Genomic DNA, 24,666 nt, shown 5'->3' on the forward strand with positions numbered 1-24,666 from the left:
TTATACACCTTTACCTTGTCGTACCATAAGTATGCGTGCCAACCAAAACGATTGTCGTACCCTTCCAGATCCAAAATGTCAGTGTTCTCAAGAAGTAGCCAGTGTTTCAACCAGCAGAAAGCTGCTGATTCATAATAAAGTCTTAAGTCCGGCAGGGCAAACCCCCCTCTATCCTTTGCATCAGTTAAAATCTTAAATTTAATTCTGGGCTTTTTGCCCTGCCAGACAAATTTTGATATGTCTTTCTGCCACTTCTTGAAACAGTCCATCTTATCCACAATCTGCAACGTCTGGAATAAGAACAGCATTCTAGGCAATACATTCATCTTAATAGTAGCGATTCGGCCTAACAAGGAAAGTTTCAACCTTGACCATATTTCCAGATCCTTTTTAACTTCTGACCAACATTTTTCATAATTATCCTTAAATAAGTTCACATTCTTGGATGTTAAGTTTACCCCCAGGTATTTTACCCTTTTTGTTATTTCCAAGCCTGTTTCATTCTGAAAACTCTCTCTTTCTTCCATTGTTAAATTTTTTTCCAACACTTTCGTTTTTTGTCTATTCAGTTTAAAACCTGCTACTCGACCAAATATATCAATTAGTTCTAATACTCTTTTAGTACTAGTGTCTGGCTGTTGCAAGGTCAAAACCAGATCGTCTGCAAATGCTCTTAATTTGTAATGTCTAACTCCGACCTGAACTCCTTTAACCAACTGGTCCTTTCTGATCATGTTTAACAAAACCTCCAGGACTGATATAAAAAGCAAAGGGGATATAGGGCAACCCTGTCGTGTACCTTTTTCTATAGGTATTTCTTCTGTTACCACGTTATTTACAATTAATTTGGCCTTTTGTTGAGAATATATTGCACCTATACCGTTTTCAAAACCTTGGCCTACCCCCATCCCTTGGAGATTCTTTTTCATAAAGGTCCAACAAATGTTGTCAAAGGCTTTCTCCGCGTCCACAAAAATCAAAACTGCTTTCCTGTTAATATCAACGTCCAGCAGCTCCAAAATGTCTATAATGTTTCTCACATTGTCTGACATATGTCTACCTGGGAGAAAGCCTGTTTGGTCCTTATGAATCTCTTCTACTAACACTCTTTTCAATCTTTTTGCCAAAATGTCTGCAAAAATTTTGTAATCCACATTGAGTAAAGATATAGGGCGGTAGTTTTTAACCTGGTTCTTCTCAGTCTCTGTTTTCGGTATAAGTGAGATGAAAGCCTCTTTCCACGATTCAGGTGCCTTTTTCCCCTTCAGAATTTCATTGCAAACTTCCTTCAATGGTTGTATCAGCCATTCTTTCAGCATTTTGTAGTATTTGGCCGTCAGGCCATCTGGTCCTGGTGATTTTCCCAATTTCATGTTTTGAATGGCACCCTCTATTTCTTGTTCTGTTATTTCCTCATTTAAGATCCTTTTACTTTGTTCTGAAATTTTTGGTAGACCGTATTTTCTGATGAATTCTTCTATTTCTTGTTCGTTGATTGGCCCTTGTGCATACAATTTCTTAAAAAAACTTTGAAAACAATTGTTGATCTCATTGGGTTTGTGGATAATTTTTCCATCCATTTCTAGACTTGTTACAGTATTCATTTTCTGCCTTTTTTTCAGTTGCCATGACAGAAGTTTCCCACATTTATCCGCTGATTCAAAAGTTCTTTGTCTCATTTGCTTTATCTTCCATTCTATTTGTTGGTTCATAAGCTCCATGTACTGCATCTGATAAAACTTTATTTCTCTCAAAATCTCATGGGACTTTGGTTTAGACCTCAACTTCTTCTCTCCTTCTTTTATTTTTTCTAAAATTTTTTCCTTCTTCTCATTTTGTTGCTTCCTCTTTATAGAATTTTGTTGAATTAGGAAACCTCGCATCACGGCTTTGCTTGCGTCCCAGATTATTCTTTTTTCCACATCTGTTTTCCTGTTGATCTCAAAGTAATCTTTTAATGTTTTAAGGGCCTTCTTGTGGATCTCTTCATCCTTAAATAGGGTGTCATTCATTCTCCATCTAAAGGATCCAGTTGTTGTTAGTTTCATCTCCATCTTCACCGCGTTATGGTCGGAGCACGTTTTTGGACATATTTCTACTTTTTTTGTTCTTGGCGCCAGACTGCTAGAAATCCAAATTTGGTCTATTCTTGTCCATGTCATTTTTGCTTCAGAGAAGAAAGTTCCCTCCCTCTCTAGAGGATTCTTTGTTCTCCAAATATCAATCAAGTCCATTGTTTCAGTCATTTCGAAAAAGATCTTTGGTAGTCTCCCTTCTTTTGAAATCACTTGTCTCTGTGCTTTGTCCATATTTGTTGAGACAACTCCATTCATATCTCCCATCATTAGGATTTTATAATCTAAAAAGTCAACTAATGTCTCATGCAACTTCCTGAAGAATTCGGCCTTCCCTTCATTTGGGGCATAAACTCCCACAATTAGTATCTTTTCTCCTTGGATTTGTATTTCAATTGCCAGGTATCTTCCTTGTTCATCTTTAAATATCAATTTTGGAGCCAACTTTTCCTTTGCATAGATCACCACACCTCTTTTCTTTACTTTGTCTGATGAGATAAATTCTTGACCAAGTCTCTTATTTATCAGTAATTTCCTATGTATCCTGGCAATATGGGTTTCTTGCAAACATATTATATCTAATTGTTCTTTCTTCAAAATGTGAAAAACCTGTCGTCTTTTCCGAGGAAGGTTCAAACCGTTACAGTTCCAACTAAGGAGTTGCAGAGACATTTTGTATTTAAGTATTTAAGTAGCTGTTCCTCCAACTGCTCCAAGCTTCTGCTCTTCCTCCGATGGTGGTGGTAAAAGTCCAAATGACAAATTTGCTATATCAGGCGGTTCCCTCTCCTCCACGGTTCCTTTCTGCAAATCCTCCAGGTATCTCTCCAGAAATTGTTCTTTGTCCTGAATTGTTTTTATTTTAATCTTCCTTCCTTTAAAGTTAAAGGACAATCCTTGTGGAAACTCCCATCTGAATGGTATGGTGTTTTTCTTCAGCAGATCTGCTAGGCTTTTATAATATGTTCTCACCTCTAAAATGTATTTGGGGATGTCCTTAAAAATCTGTATCTGACAATTTTGGATCACCAGTGCCTTCTGATAATGCAGATTCAATATTTTATCTCTTTCTTCTTTTGATCTCAGTGTAATTAAACAATCCCTTGGTTTTTTATCCTGTTTTCTACCCAATCGAAAAGCTGATGTTATCTCAAACTCATCCTCTTCCTCCCATTCCTCCTGCCAAAAAGTTATAATGTTCTCTGTAAGAAATTTCACAAGGTTGTCCCCTTCCCCTTCAGGCACCAATCTAAGTTTTAAGTTCTTCTCTTTACGTTGAAGTTCCAGTAAGGAGAGGGCTGCATCATGCTCATTCACTTTTTTAATAATAGGCCCGAACTTTTCCCTTGTCTCTTCAGCCGTTATTTTTGCACTTTCTGCAATCTTTCGTGTTTCTGAATTTTCCTGAATTAATCTATTTATAGAATCTGTGTTAGATTTAACACTAGCTGTGTTCACATCCAATCTTGTTGTCAACTCAGTTAGTTTTTTAGAGTTCTCTGTCGATAGCTTTGTCAGTGCTTCCAGGGATTGATTTATTTTAAGTAGTGCCTGAGTCATAGGATCCATGGAAGCTGGTGTTTTTTCCTGTGCAGCTGAGACAGTTCCTGATATAGAGCCCCTTTTCTTGTGAGATTGTTTTGCTTTCAGCCTTGTTACTATCTCTTCTGTAGGGGCACTCATATCCTCAAGGTCGTTTTCACAGAGTTGATTTCCAAGTGGAAAATCCCACTGTTACTTTTCCCAGTGCAACAGTTTCACTTGAGACCCTCTAGAGGGAGCATTCAATTGTATCCAAGTGGCAAGGATAAAGAAAAGCAAAGAAGCAAGGAAGTATAACAGTAGCCAAAAGTTTCCAATATCCAAACTGTAACGTCTCTATCTTCTATGTGGCCAAAATGCAACAGAATAATTATAAGGTCCGGTAACTTTGTTACAAGCAAACCCCCGCTTCTCAAAGTTTGACAGTCCACATCCCGGTGCCTTATTTGGGCAGCCCGACCCAGGGGGATTTGGCAATGGAAGATCTTGATTTTCCAATAATTTTCCAGCAGGTTAACAGCGTTCCAGCCCCTTCCCCCCTCCTCCTGCCAATCTGGGGGGAAGTTTTAAGTCCGATGTCAGTTTGACAGCTTAAAAAAAATAAAAAGGTTCCCTTTAAATGCAGCTTGATTTTCGTTGCTTTATCTCTTCTGCAGTTCCGGGGAGGCAGACTTCCTTAATTTATGCCTTTCCCGTTTTCAGCCGAATTTCTTATTTAATGTCCCGTTACTTTTTCAATCTTACTCACGGGTGCTGTGGTCAAATTCCAATTGCAGGAAGGAATCGGCGCTCTCCGCTCATGGCGACGCGGCTTCACTCCGCTAGCTGGGTGACGACTCTCAGCACCGCGCTTACCCCGATGCCGCTCAGAAGCCTTTAAAAAGGCTCCCTCACAGTGCCGGGGGGCGCAAAAGGTGCCCACCGAATCTCCTTTGTTCACAGGCTCCGCGCCTGTGATTTTAGGGGTCCCCCGCTTGCCGTAGCGGGTAAGACCCGAACTAACGAAGCAGTCCTGCCTCGGAGCTCGAGGCTCGGACCGCCATTAAGCGCTGGCGCCGACCGGAAGTCGGGAGCTCTGGTTGTAAGGGCGGAGCCAAGCCAGCGGAATGCACGGTTCAGGCTTTTTCCACAATTCGTCGTTGTTTTATCTGTAATTCAACTGAACATCTGCGTCGCTTTTGCCCCCACCGAGGCAGAGAGACGAGGCAGGATGTTGTCAAGGTCGCTTCTCATGGGAACCAGCCAGGTTTCCATGGTAACCAGCCCGGCAAGGCAGCCAGGCGTGGGAATGCGCAAGCGGACGCGCTAAAGACAATGAGGACGCTTATCAGCTGACAGCCAGTATGGCAATGTTTGAGGACAGCTCTGAGAGAGACAATGAACTCTGCTTTGTCATTGACTCAGCAGCGAACCGCAACTTGATTCCAGAGAATTTTGCAAACTGTTCAGTTTGCAAGTGGGGAAAGGAAAAATGTAACTAATGTTGCAAATATCTTTCTTTCTGTTTTGCAGGAGCAGGTGGAGGTTTACACTGTACCTGGGATGCGTCACTGTCTTTTATCTGTACCTTATTTGTTGCAGAAGGGGTTTAAAGTTTGCTTTGAACAAGATGTGTGCACAATTTCCAAAGCAGGGAAGCAGCTAGTCAGAGTTGCAAAGGGGCAGAATGATCTCTTTATTCTGAAAACGCCTCTGGGGGGTGAGGGGAAGGTTGAGAGAGCACAAGCCCTGCATGCTACAGTTCCCACTCATGTTTCATGTGCATGTGCTTGGCACAGGAAGACAGCTCATAGTTCTCTTGAAGAACTTCAGGTGTTACAGGAGTGTACCAAAGGCTGTAAAATTCAGGAATGTGGAAGAGCCATAAATTGTAAGGCTTGCGAAAAGGCAAAGGTAAAGGGGTGCAGTTATCCCAGGGTGCAGAGGGTAACCACAAAACCTTTTGAGCTTGTTCACATAGATCTGTTGGGTCCCATGGAAGAACCCAGTCTGGGAGGGGCCAGATATCTGCTAACGATGCAGGATGACCATACCCAGAACTCCTGGACTCATGCTCTGAAATCCAAGGGAGATGCAGCGCAACTGATTAAAAGTTGGGTTGAGGAGGTGGAACTAAGGTTCTCCACCAAGGTGCAAGCAGTCACTAGTGACCGAGGTGCACAGTTTACTGGGTCTGCTTTGCAGAAGTTCTTTCACCAGAAAGGGATACGTCACAAGGTGACTTCTCCTCAAGAGAGGGGGGTGGCAGAGCTCAGAAGTGAGGCTCTGGTCAAGGCTGCACAGGTGTTGCTGTCAGACTCTGGATTACCTCCAAGTTTTTGGATGGAGGCAATTAAGAGTGTGAATTTCACCTGGAATCGGACCTACAATTCAGTGGTAGGAGACACGCCGTTTTTCATGTTGCACGGCAGGAAACCCCAGATTCATTTTTTGCGTCCTTTTGGGTCAGCTGCATCTGTGCCGGTGCCTAAAGCTTTGCGAGGGCCAGGTGGACCCAAGTTCCAGAAAATCATCTTCTGTGGGTATGAACTGTCTTCTAAAGCATGGAGGTTTGCGTACCCAGCAGGTGATCAGAGTAAGCTGCTGATCAGTAAACACGCTGAATTCTATGAGCAGGATGAAAGGCCAAAGACTCCTGCAAGGCATGATGTTCTCTCAGAATGTCTTTCTGATTCAGAGCAGGAAGGTTCTGATGATGAGGAAGGAGAGCTAGGTGCTGAACCTGCTGATGAAGATCAGGTCACTGACCAAGGTCAAGAACAGGATGGGGCGTCTCCACAAGTTGTAAAAAGAGAGCCCAAGAGTGAGCCTAGATCTCCTGTTAGCGTGATGCAAAGGATTCGAAGACGCTTTAAGTCAGAGGGGGAATCCCGTGATACAGAGGACACACCTGCTGACCGCAGTGAGTCAGAGGAAATACCTGAGTTTGTGCCCAGATGGTCCAGTCGCACAACGAAGGGTATTCCACCTGAAAGGTATCAGGCCACAGGTGTGTGGGTTGGTTTCGCACAATGCGAATCTGAGAGTTGTGAGGAGGTTTCACAGGTGCCTGACAGAGACACCAGGAAAAGGCTCAAGGCATTGGGGAAGAGATTGATCTCACAGAGGTCTGTAAAGGTACATCCACAGGTCTCGTCAGAATGCAAGACGAGAGGGGGTGTGGAGATTCAGAACTTACAGGGTTAAGATGTTCTGAGTGACGTCTCACATTCTGACGTCAGGTTTGGAAGAAGGGAGGAGTTTTATTCTTTGTCTTCTTTGTTCTTCGGAGGAGAAGGCAGCCATGAATGCTAGCAGCCCAGGAGAATCTGAGAAATGTTGAGCTGTAAATATTCTGCTGTAATAAAGGCTAATAAATAAGCACACAAATGCCTAGTGTGTTTGCAAGGATCTGATGCAACAGTTTTTTCCACTGTGTTTTACTCTGCAAGGCGTGACGGAGCGAAGCAGATCGGCGCAGCTGAGAGGGAAACGTGCCGGACCGCTATAAACTGCACCTAATTGGGGTCGTAAACCAATTAGTCACGCTTAATTATTCAACAGGTTTTAGTTGCTGCCTCCTGTATAATGTTACGAGCCTCCATCCATAGTTCTTCAGGCACTCTGTCCACCAAATCTAAATCCTTAAACCTGTTCCTCACTTCCACTGTGTATTCATAAGGGATTTGACTTAGATTGTATCTTACCGGCCCAGTGGTTTTTCCTACTTTCTTCAGTTTAAGCTTGAATTTTGCTATAAGAAGCTGATGATCTGAGCCACAGTCAGCTCCAGGTCTTGTTTTTGCTAACTGTATAGAGCTTCTCCATCTTTGGCTGCAGAGAATATAATCAATCTGATTACGATGCTGCCCATCTGGTGATGTCCACGTGTAGGGTCGTCTCGTGTTGTTGGAAAAGTGTGTTTGTGATGACCAGCTTGTTCTCTTGGCAGAACTCTATTAGCCTTTGCCCTGCTTCGTTTTGAACTCCAAGGCCAAACTTGCCAGTTGTTCCTTTTATCTCTTGACTCCCTACTTTAGCATTCCAATCCCCTATAATGAGAAGAACATCTTTCTTTGGTGCCATTTCTATAAGGTGTTGTAAGTCTTCATAGAATTGCTCAATTTCAGTTTCTTCAGCACCAGTAGTTGGTGCATAAACTTGGATTACTGTGATGTTAGATGCACATTCCCAGGCAATCAAGGGCAGATAACATGACTGAGGGAATGCACATAATCTCAGGATGTTTATCTTAGGGCCTGGAAATAGTTTCCCAAGAGGGTGATAAAGATGCCTATCTCCTTGCCATCCTTCCATCCTCTCCTGTTTACTCCTGTTTGTGATCTCCGGAGTTTCTCTAGTCCTCTTTTATTTACTCTCAGATTATGTATGCATACTCAGAGTAGTCTTTGTAGTTAAAAGAATTTCTTTTGATCTGACTTTGTCAACACGTGGGGTTTGTTGAAATGCTCAGAAGAAATCTGATTGGTTCTTACTAACACTCTGTAAAAAGTTCTTTTGTGAATAAAACGACCTGGGCCAAGGGCTGGAGGCACAGAAAGACACACAGAGAGATTATTATACGCACCCTTCCCAGAGTCTTGCTGGTTCAATCCTTCCTTTACTTTGAGAACGCCTCAGTTTCCAACATTCTGCTTCATTGAATGATTCTAGTATTACGAGAGAGGGAGAGAATTGTCTCCCTATCCACCTTCTCAGCATAATCCAGTAAGCCTTTAACATGCCTTTTTTCCTAAACTACCCCATGTTGTCCCCTTCATGGATCACTGCCTTGCCGTGGCGAAGGGGCTTGAATAACTCAGAGAAGCTATGAGCTATGCCGTGCAGGGCCACCCAAGATGGACAGGTCATAGTGGAGAGTTTTGACCAAATGTAATCCACCTGGAGCAGGAACCGGCAAGCCACTCCAGTATCCCTGCCAAGAAAACTCCATGGACAAAGGCTACTTATTTTTTTTATTTATTTATTTAGATACAACTCTTCTACCATAGAAAGACTTCATGGAGACAATTTACAACAAAATTACATAAATTAATAATATAATACAATAAGACAATAGCAGCGACATTAAAAGAGCAACAGAGATGGTGTCACTGGTTGCCAAAAGTATACATTTTTAATTTTTTTGCATCTGAAAGATTTTTTTGTTTTAAATAAGAGTATAGGAGGGAGTTTTAATCAGGGTTGCCTCATGGAGAAGGCCTGCCTCTGCCTCTGCCTAACCTCTGAAGGCAAGTCCACCCAGAATAGGGTCTCATCCAATTATCTTCATGATGCTAAGCTGAACTATATTATCATGAGAAGCAAGAACTTTAGTTTGGGAGAAATGGAAAACGCCTTTGCTTGCTCAAGAAGCCTGCTTAGGACTTAATGAAAATATTTCTGATAACCACAGAAAATTGGATCTTGCTTAATCATTGTTCCCTTTATTATGAAACTTGAATGACTGAGTGCTTATCAGTTTGGAAGCTAAATGTGGCCACCCCCAAAATAAGAAAGTGTTTGATTTGTGCCATGAGTTGTGTCATTGTGTAATTTGTCCCATTATTTGGAGGCAAAACCTCTGGGTTTACACTGTCTCCCCAAAACAGCAGCTGTCTTCAGTGCTTCGTGTCTTTGTTTCAAAGGAGCAGGGTGCTGCTCCAGATCAACAAAAGCTATGGCACAATCCTGGATTTCTCCATTGAGGAGGAAAAACTGGAAAGGGAGGGCAGGGGAAAGAAGAGATTGGCCTCAGAGCTGGAAAGCCTACCAGGCGAGATGAGCGCCGCAACCCCAGAGTCGTTTGCGACTGGACCTAACAGTTAGGGGGTCCCTTTACCTTTACCTGGTGCTACTGCCTCACTCTGCCTGAAAGCTGGGCTGGCTCTAGGTCAACTCAAGTAAATGCAAACCATGCTTTTGATTGAGCAATCTGTGGAGTTCATTCAGTGGAATGAAGAAGATTCAATCTGGATGTTCAAATCTGACAGGAGCCTGAGACATTTAAAGGACTGTGCAAAGTCTACTAAAGGAAAGGATCAGGGTGTAAGGACTCAGAATAGTTGGGAGGCTGCTTGTCCTAATATACCTTTGAAACTGTTGTTGCAGGTGGAAATACAGAGGAAGCAAAGCACCGTTTCCCTTTCCCTATCTCTTCATAAGGTCTCAAAATAGAACGAAGGCTCTTTTTCATTTTTCATTCCCCCAGAAACAGAAAGGGGCAAGACGGCAGAGAAGCCACCCTTCTCTCTCTCTCTCACTCAAGTTCAGCTCCAGCCCCACCTCAAATTCCTAAAGCTTCAGAGATCAGCAGCTCAAGGTGTGTGCGCCAGGGAAGAGGAAGAACAGGAGATCACAGTTCAGCACAAGGCGATTCGTCCCCAAAGTCCTCTCTCTCCTTAGGCGTGGATATAAGCATCCAGCCAGTGTTCCCCAGATGCCTTCAGCGTGCTGCAGAGGAAAAAAGAAAAGGGCTCTCATTAATCCTCAGCTTGGTTTCAGCTTAGTGCTTGCCTTTCTTCCTTGCGCTGTTAATTTCACTTTTAATTTGCACACCGCCTTTCTGTATTACCGTCGCTGAGATTAGCTGAGATTCCTGCATTGCAGGGCGCTGGACTAGATGGCCTTGGGGTGCCTTCCAACCCTACAATTCTAGGATTCTATACACCAGGCAGTGTAGAGAAACAAAAGGCAGTGCGAAGAAGCAACAAAGACTTCACACCTTATAACACAATCTGATCCAATACAAAAGTGTCATAATAAAAACATAAAGCATAAGCAACTTAAGCCAAATAAAGTGATATTCAATATTCCATTAGAATATAATAGCATACAATAAAATTAAATATCAGCAAATAATTATTGAACAGAAATTCACTCTCAGCAATTACAATAAACAATACCGTATTTTTCCGTCTATAAGAAATATATAGGTATTCCTTATGTACTCATGTATAAGACACCCCCTATTTTTGGGAACTCCAAATTGAGAAAACTTCCCTCAGCACTACCGGTGTATAAGAGGAGCCCCAATTTTACGCCTAATTTTTTGGTAAAAAAACCCTAGTCTTACACACAGAAAAATACGGTATCTGACCTATAATCAATAAAAATAACAGCAGACCATGGCCTGTATAACAACACAATACAAATTAAGAATCAATTTACACAACTTCTCTCTTCCCAGCTGGTTCTGTTGTTCCTAAAGTCAGGGTTTCGAAAAGGCTGCTAGGGCTGGAGGATGGGGGGGGGGTACAAGGCAAGTGGGGGAAAGCCATTAATTGAACTTACTGCAATATATCTGCAAAAGCCGTGAGCAGGGGCTTGCATTGGTACTTAACGCCATGCTTAGCACAGAGGGATTTCACCAGAGGTGCGACCTTCCAATAATTGTGGCGAGGCATCGTTGGGAAAAGGCTGTGGAAAGAGAGCAAGAAAATGGTTTCACATGGGGAACCAGTGTGGTGTAGAAGTTAAAATGCCGCACTAAGACTTGGGATACCAGGGTTCAAATCCCCACTCAGCCATGCACCTCACTGGGGGAGGTGACTTGAGTCAGTCTCAGGCTCTCAGCCTAACCTACCTCACCACCTTGAGCTCCTTGGATGAAAGGTGGGATGGAAATAATAAACAATAAACCAGTGGCAGAGCCTTCAGTTAGCCAAAGCCGTCCCACTTCTGTTGAAGTTCCCTAACCCTTTCCCACCCAATATGAGTATGGGCTGTCATTTACATGAAGGCCTTTTCCAGACACATTCACACTGTGCCAGCGTCTCTCTTCCATATGTCACATACTCACTGATGCTCAATCTGGAAGTTCAGGTGCCCTGTGTACCAGTCATTGAACAGGGATTGATCCACATCACACGTCGCTGCGAGCTAAGTGAGAACGAGAAAGGAGACAGACTGTTAAATGGCCCGGCAAAGGGAAACAGCTGCCTCCAGAACCAACCCCACCAAAATGTGACCATGGCAACTGGGCCATTTGAACCACTCTCTCTTCGACGGAAATGTAACCTTGCCCTTTCTAAGGAGGCCATGCACCTGAAAGCGCAAATGGATGGCCGAAGAAAGTCATTGTCTCTGGGAGGAAGAAGTACATATTAACTCACCTGAGCAGACACCCAGTCCAAATTCTTATCATAATCAATAGTCATGGGAATGTGGTTCATCTGTGAGACCCAGAGAAACCAAGTGCTTTCTAGGAACCTGGGTAGATCAACACAACAACAACAACAATCACCATTCTGTCAGAGATTGGCCAATACCACCTCATACAGAATGAAAAGGGCTAATTCTTTCAAAGCAAGTTTTTTCTACACCCTCCTTCCGCTTACAAGGCCCTATTCCCTTTCTGCTCCTGTAGGAGTGATAACAGTAAGGGAATAAGAGGAGCAAATGCTCCATGGGCCTTCCTTAGGCCCAGCAGACTTACCTATGGGAATTTTCCATGGGAATTTTCCCAGCAGAATTACCTATGGGAATTTTCCAGTTCAGGTATCTCTGGGATTTGTAGTTTTACCAAGACCTCACAAAGAGCCTGGAAGACCTGGGAAACTACGGGATCTTTGCCTTGGAGCTGTCTGTTATTGTTTGTATTTCATCGAATTGGCACTGCTAACTCCAGAGGAGTCTATTAATAGTTAGGCAGTCTCTTATGTCAGTGAATGAACCTTTTTGCCACTGAAGAACATTGCATGGATACTGAAGTTTCATTTTTTTAAAAAAAACAACAACAACCACACACCAGATGATAAATATAATGCTGGAAACATATAGGGTGAGATCTCTTAACAAATGTAACAAATTTGTGCAAGGACTTCTGCTCACACAGCAGCACTTATGCCCCCCCCCAACATTAGCTGGGGGGGGGGGGAGATCAGAGGTAGGCCCAGAACAGCATGTGTGGGGAGGGGAAGGGGATTGTTCCATCTCACAAGGTGATGTACTTTGTGCAGACAAACTGTCTGTAACTGCATGGTGCTGACTTCCACTCATCTCTGTATTTTACTTTTCCACTATCTGATTGCAGAGTAGGGGGCAGAGGAACATTCTCTCTTGGGACTGATGGACACTTTCTTGGACTGCTTCGCTAGGCCAGGCCAGGGGAGATCATCTGCATGACGGATCTGTTCACGCTGGTTGGATAATTTGAGATGCAAAGGAAGCACTTTGTACATGCACAGATGCCCCCGCCCACCCCATCCATGAGCGTTTTGCATACAGATTATTTACCTGGCCAGCCAGTAGAATGCCATGAAGGTCTTAAATCCCATTAAAGGAACAAACATGAGACAAACGCGGATGTTGTAGAACACAATGAGAGAAAACTCCTGCCAAAGAAAACTGGGTTAAGGCAATAAAAAAGATTGAAAACCGCTGCCTTTGTATGGTGCAATTATGATGGCTTCAAAGGCCATGATGCCATGTGACTCAGAGCAATGTTTGCATGTGTGGAAACACCCTGGGAACTGCATCATGTTAAGAAGAACTGCCTCCATGGTATGGAAGGGGATCAGTGCAGATGGGACACATGTTTCTGCACCGGAGTGGATATTATGAAAAGCCGTACAAATAACAAATCAAAGGAAGGAACAAATGAAAATCTCATGGACATTGGTCTTCTTGATTACTGTAGATCTATTCCGCCCTCCCCAAACTGACATTGGCTCCAACATACACAGGCCAAGTGGATTTGTTTACTCTGTTAATTCACGAAAGTAAACTCATCCTTCATGTGACACAGGAATAAAATAATGATTTCTCCAGTGCAACTCTGGTGGTTAGCTGTAGGCAGCACGGACACAGGACATCTGCATTCCATCATTACGTTATTATCCATAGGGGAAACAGAGCAGTTACAAGTTCACAGATGACTCACCATCCATTTTTTCCTCTGAATTGCGAAGCGTATTATAATCAGCTGCACAAATACAACGAAGGTCATCGGGGCTAAGACTATGGAGAAAAAGGAAAGCAAACATAAAACAAAGAGGAGTATTTTCCTTCAGTTGTAATAACCAAGCTATCCAAGCCTGTAAGTATTTCTGGGTATTTCTCATCTCCCAGGTAATTCTGGAGCAATCATACTGAGCTAAATTTAAGTTGGAGGGGGTGTCCCTTCAAGATCCCCTGCAGCCCTGTGACTCTAGAGCTGTTTGATTTGCATTTGTAGAAATGGACATTTTTATTTTTTTTAAGAAATGAAAATGGTCAAGCTTGGCATAATTAAAGAGCTGGCCTAGTGCAGGTGATTTGTTGCCATAGGAGCTCAAGGGTATTTGACTTTCATCCCTCCTGCCCTGGCTGGAGGTGAAGTCAGGGAAGTGTGTATCTGAGAAACAGAACCAAAACAAAAACAAAAACCTCAAGAGTTTTGAAACTGAAGCTGAAAAGAGACAGAGCAGCTTGACTTGCTTTGTGGAATTGGTGTCCCCCCTTCTAATCTGCTGGAGTTTTGATGCTGTTAAATTTCTTTCATATGCTCAGCTTGTATAAATGTGTGGGGAAATGCTACTCATCTCCAGGGATCTTCATTCTGCAGAAACAAACCCTAAGCTGGGAGCCTGAAGTCTCTCACTGCTCAGAGATTGGGGTTTGTGTAACACTAGTAAAGATAACATTTCTTCTATCTATCCATTTGCCTCTAGCATATTTTTTTTCAGAACCTCCAGCCTCTGATCTAACAAGCTTCGGTCCTAATCCCCAAAGAGACACAGCCTTGCTGATGGTAGCAAACAACTGAGAGAGACTCACGGATGAAGTATTTGTGCTGGTGCTGGTAAGGCATGTATTTCTTCTTCTTCTTCCCAAGCTGCGAATGGAGAGCAGAAGTAATGTGTTTAAACATAGGTAACAACTTTGCTGACCTTTTGTCACTGCACAGATTTTTCTTAGAGAATTTGATTCAGGAAAGAAGCCTACGATATATGTTTGCAACATGAAATCGGCTTCCATGGCCATGTTTGCACGTAAGGCGAAACCAAACCATGGCTTTAACCTACTGCTCCTGTTATTCATGGTGTGCATTCCCCTGTCTACTCACCTCCTCAGAGAGTGGCTTCCCCAGGCTGAACAGGAGTGGATGCATGTTGAGATCTGGGTCCTTGCGGAAGCAGTTGGGTTTGGCATGGTGCTGATTATGCATATGGTTCCACCAGCTGGGGGGCCCTCCCTGCAAACAGAATAAAAAGAAAATTCCACCAATTTTTCATTATTCATGTTGGTGGTGTTTGGAGCAACTATGATATGTGCTTATTCCTGACACACAAATTGGAAAAAAAAAATTGTCCAAAATGACAACGATGAGAAAACAGAGAGAGACAACTTCAGCCTCCTAGGGCACTCTGATGCATAGCTGTCAACTTTTCCCTTTTCTTGCGAGGAATCCTTTTTGGAATAAGGGGATTTCTCTTTAAAAAAGGGAAACGTTGACAGCTATACTCTGATGTTGACCTAAGAGTCACAGTCATTTAACAAAGTATTTGACGAGAGTATTGATGAAAGTTATTGAACTAGAATTTATCAGGAAGTTTGATTCTATTCCTGCTTAGCTTCTATGAGTTCTAAGCAGGAAAAACCCCACTCTCAATACTGGGCTCTTACTTTAAGTATTCCTGCCACAATGTGGTGAGCCAGTCTATTCCACTTGGGCTTCTGAAAGACGGAAACATGCCCAAGATCATGCTGAAGAAAGCCATACTGGATCTGGAAAGCAAAAAAGAAATATCAATACATGTTGATAGGCTATTTTACACAGATGGGTTAGTAGGAACAAATGGCTCACTCTTTCACTAAGACTTGGGAAAAGCAACAGCAGCTATCCTACGTACTCTGCCCCTGTTTAGTTCCCCACACATTTGCAACTGAAATTGGCAGGAAGCCTGGGCACTTTCATCAGAAGGAGAACTGGTTCCCATGAAGTTAGTACTATAGAAAAGGGCACTAGGCCTTCCTGCATGGGTATATATCCTCACTTCCCACGGTGGCATAATAAAAAGGCTTGCCTCATGAATATAGCTTATAAAAGTTCAGACACAGCAGAACAATGAAATGGAAGATTTTAAGTATTACAGTAGCATTGTGGAAGCCACAGTCCATGGATTAATCCCACGGTGTGGTGTAACTTTTAAAGGCTCACAACTATGTAAACAAGGCCAGTCACACAGATCTTCACTTTGAAATCATCACCTCCCATACTAGCCAGGCATAATATTTATGATAAGGACTCATTCCATTGCAAATGGCTCTACCAAATGGCCACTGGCCTTTCAAGGTCAACAGCTGTGGGTGTGTGGGTGTGTGTGGGGGTGAATTCCTAGAAAAGCAACTCACACAGCACTACCATAACATCAAAGGGTGCCAGCATCTCTTTCCAACGAAGCAACTTTTTGCTATTTCTCTGTTAACAACTGACTTTTTTGCCTCAAAATGAAGAAGAAAATGCTGGATTGACATCTTTATCAATCTACTGTGACTCCAAGGTCTCCTTCCTAGACAGTCAGTTCCACCAGTTCAGACCTCATGAACATGCATGTGAAATTAAGAACTTTATTTTATTTTTGCCTTGACATGCATCACTTCATACTTGTTTACACACATTGAGACCACATGCATTTTGACTACAAAGCTGTGCCTGTCTAGCTGGCCTTTCGCACAGAACCAGCAGCATTGCAGAGAAAACTATCTTGGAGCTGCTGGCATTCAGAGTTCTACCAAACAACCCTAATTTTGCTTCTGGGACCTCACAACTACATTTCCCCATGCCATTTGTGCCAATGTGCACCGCAACCTCCCCATCACTATCTACTATGCTATCTACTACTACTATCTACTATGCTATGCTATCTAGGTGACAGGTTATATCCACAACCTTCACAACAGACAAGCAATAAATCCTACAGCCTACACACCGATCACACACCCAGTTGTCAAATCGCCCACTACTAGGATCACTCCAGCTCTGGAGAAGTTCTCTCAGGGCAGGTTTTCTTTAGATCAAGGAAAGGTCAGGCAGCATAGTGTGTCCTGGCTTCCAGGCCCTGTTGCCAAACTTGCCTGGCTGTTTAACTTGCTTTGACACTTGTCCGCTGGGACTCCCTGCAGCTTGTGTAGCTGGCTCCTTTTGCTAGGTTGCTCTAAATCAGTGTTTCCCAAACTTGGGTCTCCAGCTGTTTTTTGGGACTACAGTTCCCATCAGGGCTGAACACTGGTCTTGCTAGCTAGGGGTGATGGGAGTTGTAAATCCATAAACAGCTGGAGACCCAAGTTTGCTGGAGACCCAAGTTTGGGAAACCCCGCTCTAAATTTATATGCCTGGCTAGTTCCTCCCAGCTGCTGTTGCAGTCAGTAAGGTCAGGTGTATGGCTGAAATTCATGAAAGTAGGGATTTGAAAAAGGGAGTAGTAGTCTGGAACAGTGGATGTTGATTGACTGGACAATGGGCAATAAGATGACTGCAAATTAACTCCTTTGGGAAATTTTCTTATTTTAAAACTTTTAATAAAAAATAAGTAGCTTTTGCCTGTTGCTGAGCAGAGCACGCTTTTAAAAGTGCAAGTTTAGCTGTAGTTTTAAGTGGTACCTTGAACTCCCACTTTGACAAACTAGACCAATTTTCAGCTGGTAACATTAAATTTATGTGTTCAGGTTCCCAGGTTTGATGCCTGATAACTCATTTAGTAGGGATGTGAAAGTCACTGTAGGCAGTATTTAGCTAATCACCATGATATGCTGAAATTCCACAAGCTATGCCAAATGCTTAGGGGGGGTGAGGATATGACAAAGCACTAAGACAGGTAACTGGTCCAGAATAGTCCAGACTGAATCCTGCTGCACACAGTAATGCAGACACATTTACCTGTGCAATGGTGAACAATGCTACACCAATGAGGAAAGGGGTCCATGTTTTTCCGAAGTACCAGATGACGAGCCAGGATGCAATGTCTATCAGGAAAGCATGCAGGAACATGAAGGCGAAGAAGGGATAACTGGCCTTCAGGAGTCCAGATCTCTTCACTGTGCTGTGCAGCTCACGAAAATCTTGTATCAGCATATCCTATGAGAAATGACGATAGTTAAGTTCCCCCTTCACAAAGTACATGCATCTGATTTGAACTGTAGCATTACTGCACTTTCTCTAGAGAGACCACGATGGTAACAGAGAAGCCAAGCCAGCTGGTCAGGTCTCCTTCAACAGGGGGCGGGATGGGACAGGACTCTAAGATAAGAGGAGCGTGATGATTTCAGGGCATTGTCTAACCAGGAGCAGTGGAAAACCATTCTCTGCTCTGTCTCTCCACAGTAACTTCAAGGTCTACCCAGATGCCTCCTGTGCTGTTGTTGGCATCTGTCTATCTCAAAAGACAATGGAATGCCCAGATGTCAAGACCCTGACTTCTCAGCCTCGCTGATGTGGTCCAAAGGAAAGCAGAGCAACACACTTGGCACCAGCTTGGTTGCTGGAGTTGCCAGAATGAGGCATCTAAGACACCAACCAACTATCTTAGGGATTCCACTCTGGATCTGTTTAGGGTTTACTCCTTAGCCTTTCCTTCTAACAAAGATATCCCGCAAGGCAGCAGAGGTTTAGGGCCAGAATTTCCCTTCTCTGCCTTCTTGACCATGAGAGCCACTTATCCGTTCCATCTGCCAGAGCCTGTCTTCGCATGCAGGGGAAGTGCACTTGGCATGCTAGTTGCATGTAAATCCAACTAGGAAGCAGGGCAATCTCACTAGGCTCCAACTCTGCTTTGCTATCCTCATCTCCTTCCATGAGGATGAAATCCAAAGTGTGGAATGCCTTTGCTCCTCACATGATCTAGACCCTCAATTTTGCAGGGTTCTAAATTGTGTGGGAAATCTCCCCATTTTAGACTTCACCCTTCAACTCATTGAGGTTTATGGACAGGGCCATAAACACAACTTTACTGGTGACCAGTGAAGAATGGGGCAGGTGCTTAGTGAAGGATCAAGGCAGAGAGATTTAAATATCCAACCAGATCCCTCCACCACCTACCCAGTTGCACAAGTTTATGGTTGTCTCTTCCATGGTGGCTGTGTGCAAAGCCATTCTCTTTCACATCTCTACCATGGGGACAAGGGGTGAGGAGCAATATTGAGGTTCTAAAGCATCATGAAAAGTGTACCCTTAGGGATCCATGGGGCCTAAGCCACCAAAGGGAAATCTAAGTTATTTGGTATCCACAATGTGCTTTTGCTCAATTAGAACATGTAAAGCATTTTAGTCCAGTGGCTTTTGCCATGCACACCACATGGAAAACTTACTTTTTTGGTGGGTTCACAGCTTGGTTGATCAGGTGCCAGCTCCCCAATTAGCAGTGAGCTCAGGTATTTCTTTACTAGGTCCTCATCCTTGTGGAAAGCGGTGAAGGCATCCTAAACACACACACACACAGTAATGTAAAAGGATGTAGGGGTCTTAGTACACCACAAACTTAACATGAGTCAACAAAGTTATGCAGGAAGAAGAAGAAGAAGAAGAAGAAGAAGAAGAAGAAGAAGAAGAAGAAGAAGAAGAAAGAGCTGATGCTATTCTAAGCTGGATGAACAGAAGTATAGTGTCTCAATCAAGGGAAGTAATAGTACTGTTCTGTTTTGCCTTGGTGAGACCCCACCTGGAGTACTGTGTCTAGCTCTGGGCACCAGAATTTGAGGATGATATTGACAAGCTGGAATGTGAGCAGAGGAGAGCAACCAAGATGATCAAGGGCCTTATGAGGCAAGGTTGAAGGCGCTGGGTATGTTTAGCTGGAAAAGAGCACACTGAGAGGAGATATGATTGCCATCTTCAGATAACGAAAGGGTTGTCACATGGAGGATGGTGCAAGCTTGTTTTCTCCAGCTCCAGAGGGTAGGACCTGAACCAATGGGTTAAAGTTACAAGGAAAGATATTCTGACCAAACACCAGGAAGAACTTTTTGACAGTAAGTGATCACTAAGCTCATTCTGGGTTGATCATTCCATTTTTATTTTTATTTTTGGACATTCTAGAAAGGACTATCTAGCAGGATATTCTTCACTGAATCCTATGATGAAATGAGATGCTTGTAATGAAAGGGCTGGTGCTGTGCTATTTATATTGTAATTATTGGTATGGTTTTAATAGATTTTATATATGTATATAGTTTTAATTTTATCAATGTTTTATGGTTTTTTAATTATTGCTTTTTCTATGCTTTTAGCGGTTCTTATTTTTTTCTTTAAGCTGCCTTGAGTTCCCTCAAGGAAAGGTGGGGTATAAATACATATACAACAACAGCAGCAGCAACAACAGCAGCAGCAGCAGCAACAACAACAAATGAACAACTATATTTTATTTCTGATAAGTAAGTTTCACGTTTTGCTGTAAGTACTTGTGAAGCCAGTGATTCACAAATCAAGACTGGTATACAGTTCCTGTTAAATGAGTTAACAGAAACTAGAGGTCCAAGATTGATAGTAATGATCACCCATTATGATGTCATTTGGTCTGATCTTCAGGAAAGCACACTCTCCTTTTTTTTTTTTAATTTTCCATGGGCCTCCTTGATTTTTGGTTTGGGCAAACTATAGTTTGCCATAGAATCCAAACCACGAACAATGGTTTGCGGTAGTCCTCTGGAGCAACAATGTGCAACCAAAGTTTGCTCATTCAGATGTAACAGGAAACTATGGAAGAGAACTGAAGTATACAAGGAGAGAAAGAGGGAGCACATCAGCCTAAGGAAGGTCAAGCCTTTGTTTAGCATTACATTTGAATTAGCCCTGTAAAGAGACTACCCTAATTAACTGCATTCAGAATTCAGCATCAATAGAATCTCAGTGGTCATTCAAAATAAACAAAGCAAGTGCCTTGACCTTGTGGCTGAAAAGAGCTCAGAAACATGTGTGCCTGGTGAGGTCTCAGAAGCCAAATGGGCTGAGCACAAGAAGCAATGCTGAGGGTTGAGGATGTGTTTGTGTGTGTGTACAGAGGCTGGATCTAGACACATCAAAGAAGCATTTCAGTTTAAACAGGGGAAGCAGGTAAAGTAAACAGGACTCCAGGCCGCTATCTGGTGGCAATATCACATATACAACACATACAAATAACTTTTAATGTAACAGTCTAGCTGAGTCCAAAGGCCTTCAGGCAGTGAAGGTTTCTGTAGACGCCAGCAGAGTTTACACAATTTCTCAAAGGAGCTTCCAAACTTCAGAATGAACTCACTTTAAAATGAGTCATATTTTATTGTCAATATGTAATAATAGTAATTATTTATTTTGTGTACCCCACTCATCTGACTGGGTTAAATTCAGCTCGCATTTAAATTCAAACCTATAAATTCACAGTTTCCAGAATAATACGATAAACAAAATGCAGCTGTCCTTTGAAATTCACACCTATCTGAATATTGCGATGCCATTCTTTAAGCAAACAACATTTACCAAAATACATATATTGGGTTAAGGTGTGCATACAAATAAATATGTTCATGAAAATAGCATGAATAGTAAAATGACATTTTACTTTGTCTTTATATGTGCTGTAAGAGACCCTGGAGAAACCCAGCCAGATGGGTGGGGTATAATAATAATAATAATAATAATAATAATAATAATAATAATACACAAATGCATCACAACATGTGTACATTAGTTAATGCCAGGGATTTTTCTCAGCCAGAATTCACTGGAATTCAGTTCCAGCACCTCCCAGGTGGGCGCCATTGCCATTTTAAGAGAACAAGAGAGCAGTTCATGTTGAGTTCCAGCACCTTTTTCTAGAAAAATGGCACTGGTCAAAACCACTGAAGAATTTTATGAGGATTTTAAAACGAATAATTGTAAATTCCTGTACAAATGTGGAGAATCGATTGGAAGATTGGAAGAGAACCGAGAGAGCTGATATATTCCTCCCCCCCCACCCCGCCCTGAAGGAATCCAGTGCATGTTTTCTGCTTGAGGTAGAGAAACCGATTGACACCTTCTCCTGCTCACACACCCTAATGTTGGTAGAAATATTACGGCAAACTAAATAATTGACACGTTCCAGCCTTTTAATAGTAGTCCTTAAATGTATAACTTGAGCTGGGTTGCCTGCCTCAGTCTTCTTGGCACTGAATAACTCACTGGCACCTGCTGCAACTACTTCTGAAGCAGTGATAGGCAGCTGATGTTTGCGACTCTTAGCCAATGTTTCATTCCTGTTCGTATTATCCTGTGGGTATTAAACAGGTGGCCAGGGACTTACTAGGGGGAAAGTTGGTCTGGCTACTCGCTTCAAAGAAGACACCGTTAGGCAGTGTAACTCCACCACAACTTTCTGGATTCCTGTGAGGGTGGCTGTGCATGAATGTGAGCACCTGCGTTATTAGTTAAACCCTTTCTGTAAATTGCTTAAACGTCCGGGAAAATCCAGATGTATGGCAACCCATGTCAGAAGTCTAGACTTTTCCCGTGTGGTGATGCTCAAATTACAGTGGTGCCCCGCAAGACAAATGCCTCGCAAGACGGAAAACTCGCTAGACGAAAGAGTTTTCCGTTTTGGAGGTGCTTCGCAAAACGAATTTCCTATGGGCTTGCTTCGCAAGACGAAAATGTATTGCGAGTTCCTGCGGTTTTTTCCCCCTTTCCCCCCCTTTTTCTAAGCCGCTAAGCCGCTTATCCGCTAAGCCGCTAAGCCGCTAAAAGCCGCTAAACTGCTAATAGCGCTAATTCGCTAAGCCGTCAATGGGCTTGCTTCGCAAGACGAAAAAAACCGCTAGACGAAGAGACTCGCGGAACAGATTATTTTCGTCTTGCGAGGCACCACTGTACATGCTGGGTCAGAGCCCCTTTAGTTGCTGCATTTAAAAGACTATGGGGGGGGGCATGATTGGACTAAAATGGGGGTGGGGTGGGGGGAGGTCAGAGGCATGTGAATTTCTCAAAGAACCCCACCCTTCAACTGGAACACTGCATTGCGGCACCTTCTTTTCTCTCTTTGTGCACCGTGGTATTTCTCCATCTCTATTTCTTTGTCATGGGAATTTCCTCACAAGGCAGATGAGAATTATCAGACAAAAATTGCACCAGGTTTTATGCAAATTAAGCTGCAACGCTGTACACCCTTTACCCAGGAGTGAGTCCCTCTGAAATCAGTGAGGCTTACTTCTGAGTAGACATCAGGGAATCAGCAGCTTTTCAGATTTAGGTGGACTTTAACTCTCATCAGCCTCAGTCAGCATGACCAGTCATCAGGGAGAATAGGAGTCACATCCCAGCAACATTTGGAGAGCCACAGGCTCTAGGATTGCACCATGTCAATTAACACCAGTTACATGTAATTTGAATAAACCTGTTTTTCTGGGTGTCAGAATGTTCATTTGTTTAGGAACAGAAAATATATGTGTAAAAATAAAATACCTTTAGTTTACTTTGACATGCAAGAAGTGTGCTAGAAAGTGTGCCCAAGGCAAAATGAGAAAACTTTAAATCGCCAAGGTCAATATCCGGCTCATAACTGTTCAGTCAAGGCAATCCCAAACACAACATCCTTTATTTACACTATTCTTAATCTCAGGTGGTGTTTTCTAAATTTTAATTTCAGGTGTACAACAGATTAGTATATTTCACACTTTGCCAATTTAATCTGCAAAGCTAAGACATTCTGTAGTGAAATATAAAATTGTGGCTGTAATTCTAAGTGTACTTACCAGGGTTAAACTCAATGAAAAAGAGCAAAAACTACAATCCCAACAAATATCAGCAATGCTACATCAGTTCTCTTAGCTTCCTACCCCAACATTACTCAAATATTTTGGCTGAGGAGACATCCTCAGTCATAGTTTCTCACAGGTATGATAACTCTGCTTTTGAGTCCATATGAATCCTTCACTCACCTGGGCTTCTTTAAACCACCTGGAAGTCAGGCAATGATATGTAGAAAGAATTATAACCAATTATCTTGAGAAGGAACTGCAGACTAGCTTTAGTCACCCATGCCAGCCAGAATTTAGCTTCCTCCTCCAGCAAGCTATTATGGGGTGGGCTTTTCTGTGCCTTCAGACCCTACTTCTAACTCTTGTTTCCTACAATAACAGAAAATTGCCAAGGAAACTTCAGGAGCATATGAAGAACCTTGGTCCCTCTAGCCTTGAATGCCTACAGTGCTGTGTCCTCCAGGATGTCAGGCACAAGTCTTTTCCAGGTCTGCTACCTGAGATCCTTGGAGATGCTAGGGGTCAAATCTGGGATGTGGTCCAAGTAAGGCAGGGGTGGGTGTGCCTTTTTGACAGGAAAAAAAAAGATATTTATCTCTCTCCACCCTTCTTGCCAACTTCAGCAGGTGGATGGGACCACCCATCTATCAATCTTCCGATGACCTGATGACATCAGGTGTCTGAGAGGTGGGTGATCTCAGAGGGCTGCAGGGATGGATCTGCTTTGCCAATGCATTCCCTGCATTGAACTCTCCCCTCTCCAGCTGTTGAGCAGAGGGTGCAACCCTGCTCTCTACAAGGGTCTGCTTTGCCAGTGTGTTTCTTGCAGGGAACATGCTGGCAAAGATGCACCCAGTAGATGCACCCAGAGCCCCATCCCCATCAGCTGATGCAAGCCAGTGATGTTAGACTGCCATGACCTCATGGACCAAATGGGATCCCCTAGCAGGTCTATGGGCTGGAGTTTCTCTACTCCTGATTCAAGACATGTGCTCTGCCACTGGGTGACGGTCCTTCTCCACTGCTCTCTGCCCCGCAATAAGGTCTCACCGTGGCATCTTGTCCGGAATAGTGGCTGATGACGCGCCTTCCTCCAGGGTGCCGCCAATAGAACTTGCTGACATCGTAGACTTTCCGGTTGATGACCAGCCACCTCTCTTCCTTGGAGCTCCCTTTGCCTGAGCGGAGTCCTATCTCCTCCCAGGTGAAAAGCTGTGGAGCATCTAAGCAAGGTTCCTTTCCTCCTAGAACAGTGCCTGACTGTGGAGGCATTCTGACTGACAGTGCAGCACCAGCTTCTCCAGCTAGTTACTGTACTCTTTATCCGGGTTGGAGCCACCTGTTTCATGTTTCAGACAGGTTTATATAGATACACACACCTGTT

General features: G+C 43.1%; 1 protein-coding gene across 1 annotated transcript; it reads right to left on the reverse strand.

The window, feature by feature from the left end:
• Positions 1-8,711: 8,711 nt before the first annotated feature.
• On the reverse strand, positions 8,712-24,629 carry LOC307204736 (acyl-CoA (8-3)-desaturase-like). Its single transcript, XM_079956604.1, has 12 exons — positions 24,333-24,629; positions 18,885-18,995; positions 17,458-17,655; positions 15,204-15,305; positions 14,644-14,772; positions 14,355-14,412; positions 13,480-13,556; positions 12,834-12,931; positions 11,711-11,807; positions 11,398-11,477; positions 10,890-11,015; positions 8,712-10,049 (listed from the first exon to the last, which is right to left on the reverse strand). The coding sequence occupies exons 1-12, from the start codon at positions 24,552-24,554 to the stop codon at positions 9,998-10,000; spliced, it is 1,350 nt and encodes a 449-aa protein (XP_079812730.1). The 5' UTR covers positions 24,555-24,629; the 3' UTR covers positions 8,712-9,997.
• Between the last annotated feature and the right edge of the window lie 37 nt (positions 24,630-24,666).

This window comes from Podarcis cretensis, assembly GCF_951804945.1.
Source record: "Podarcis cretensis genome assembly, chromosome: 1".
In the NCBI taxonomy this organism is placed as follows: Eukaryota; Metazoa; Chordata; class Lepidosauria; order Squamata; family Lacertidae; genus Podarcis; species Podarcis cretensis.

Coding starts and splice junctions, on each gene's coding strand:
- LOC307204736 (XM_079956604.1), bottom strand. CDS start 24,554: ATGCCTCCACAGTCAGGCACTGTTCTAGGAGGAAAGGAACCTTGCTTA. Junction 17,656..18,884: donor GCTGTGAACCCACCAAAAAA/GTAAGTTTTCCA, acceptor CATTTCTCATAG/GATATGCTGATACAAGATTT. Junction 14,773..15,203: donor TTGTGGCAGGAATACTTAAA/GTAAGAGCCCAG, acceptor TTCTGTTTGCAG/GGAGGGCCCCCCAGCTGGTG.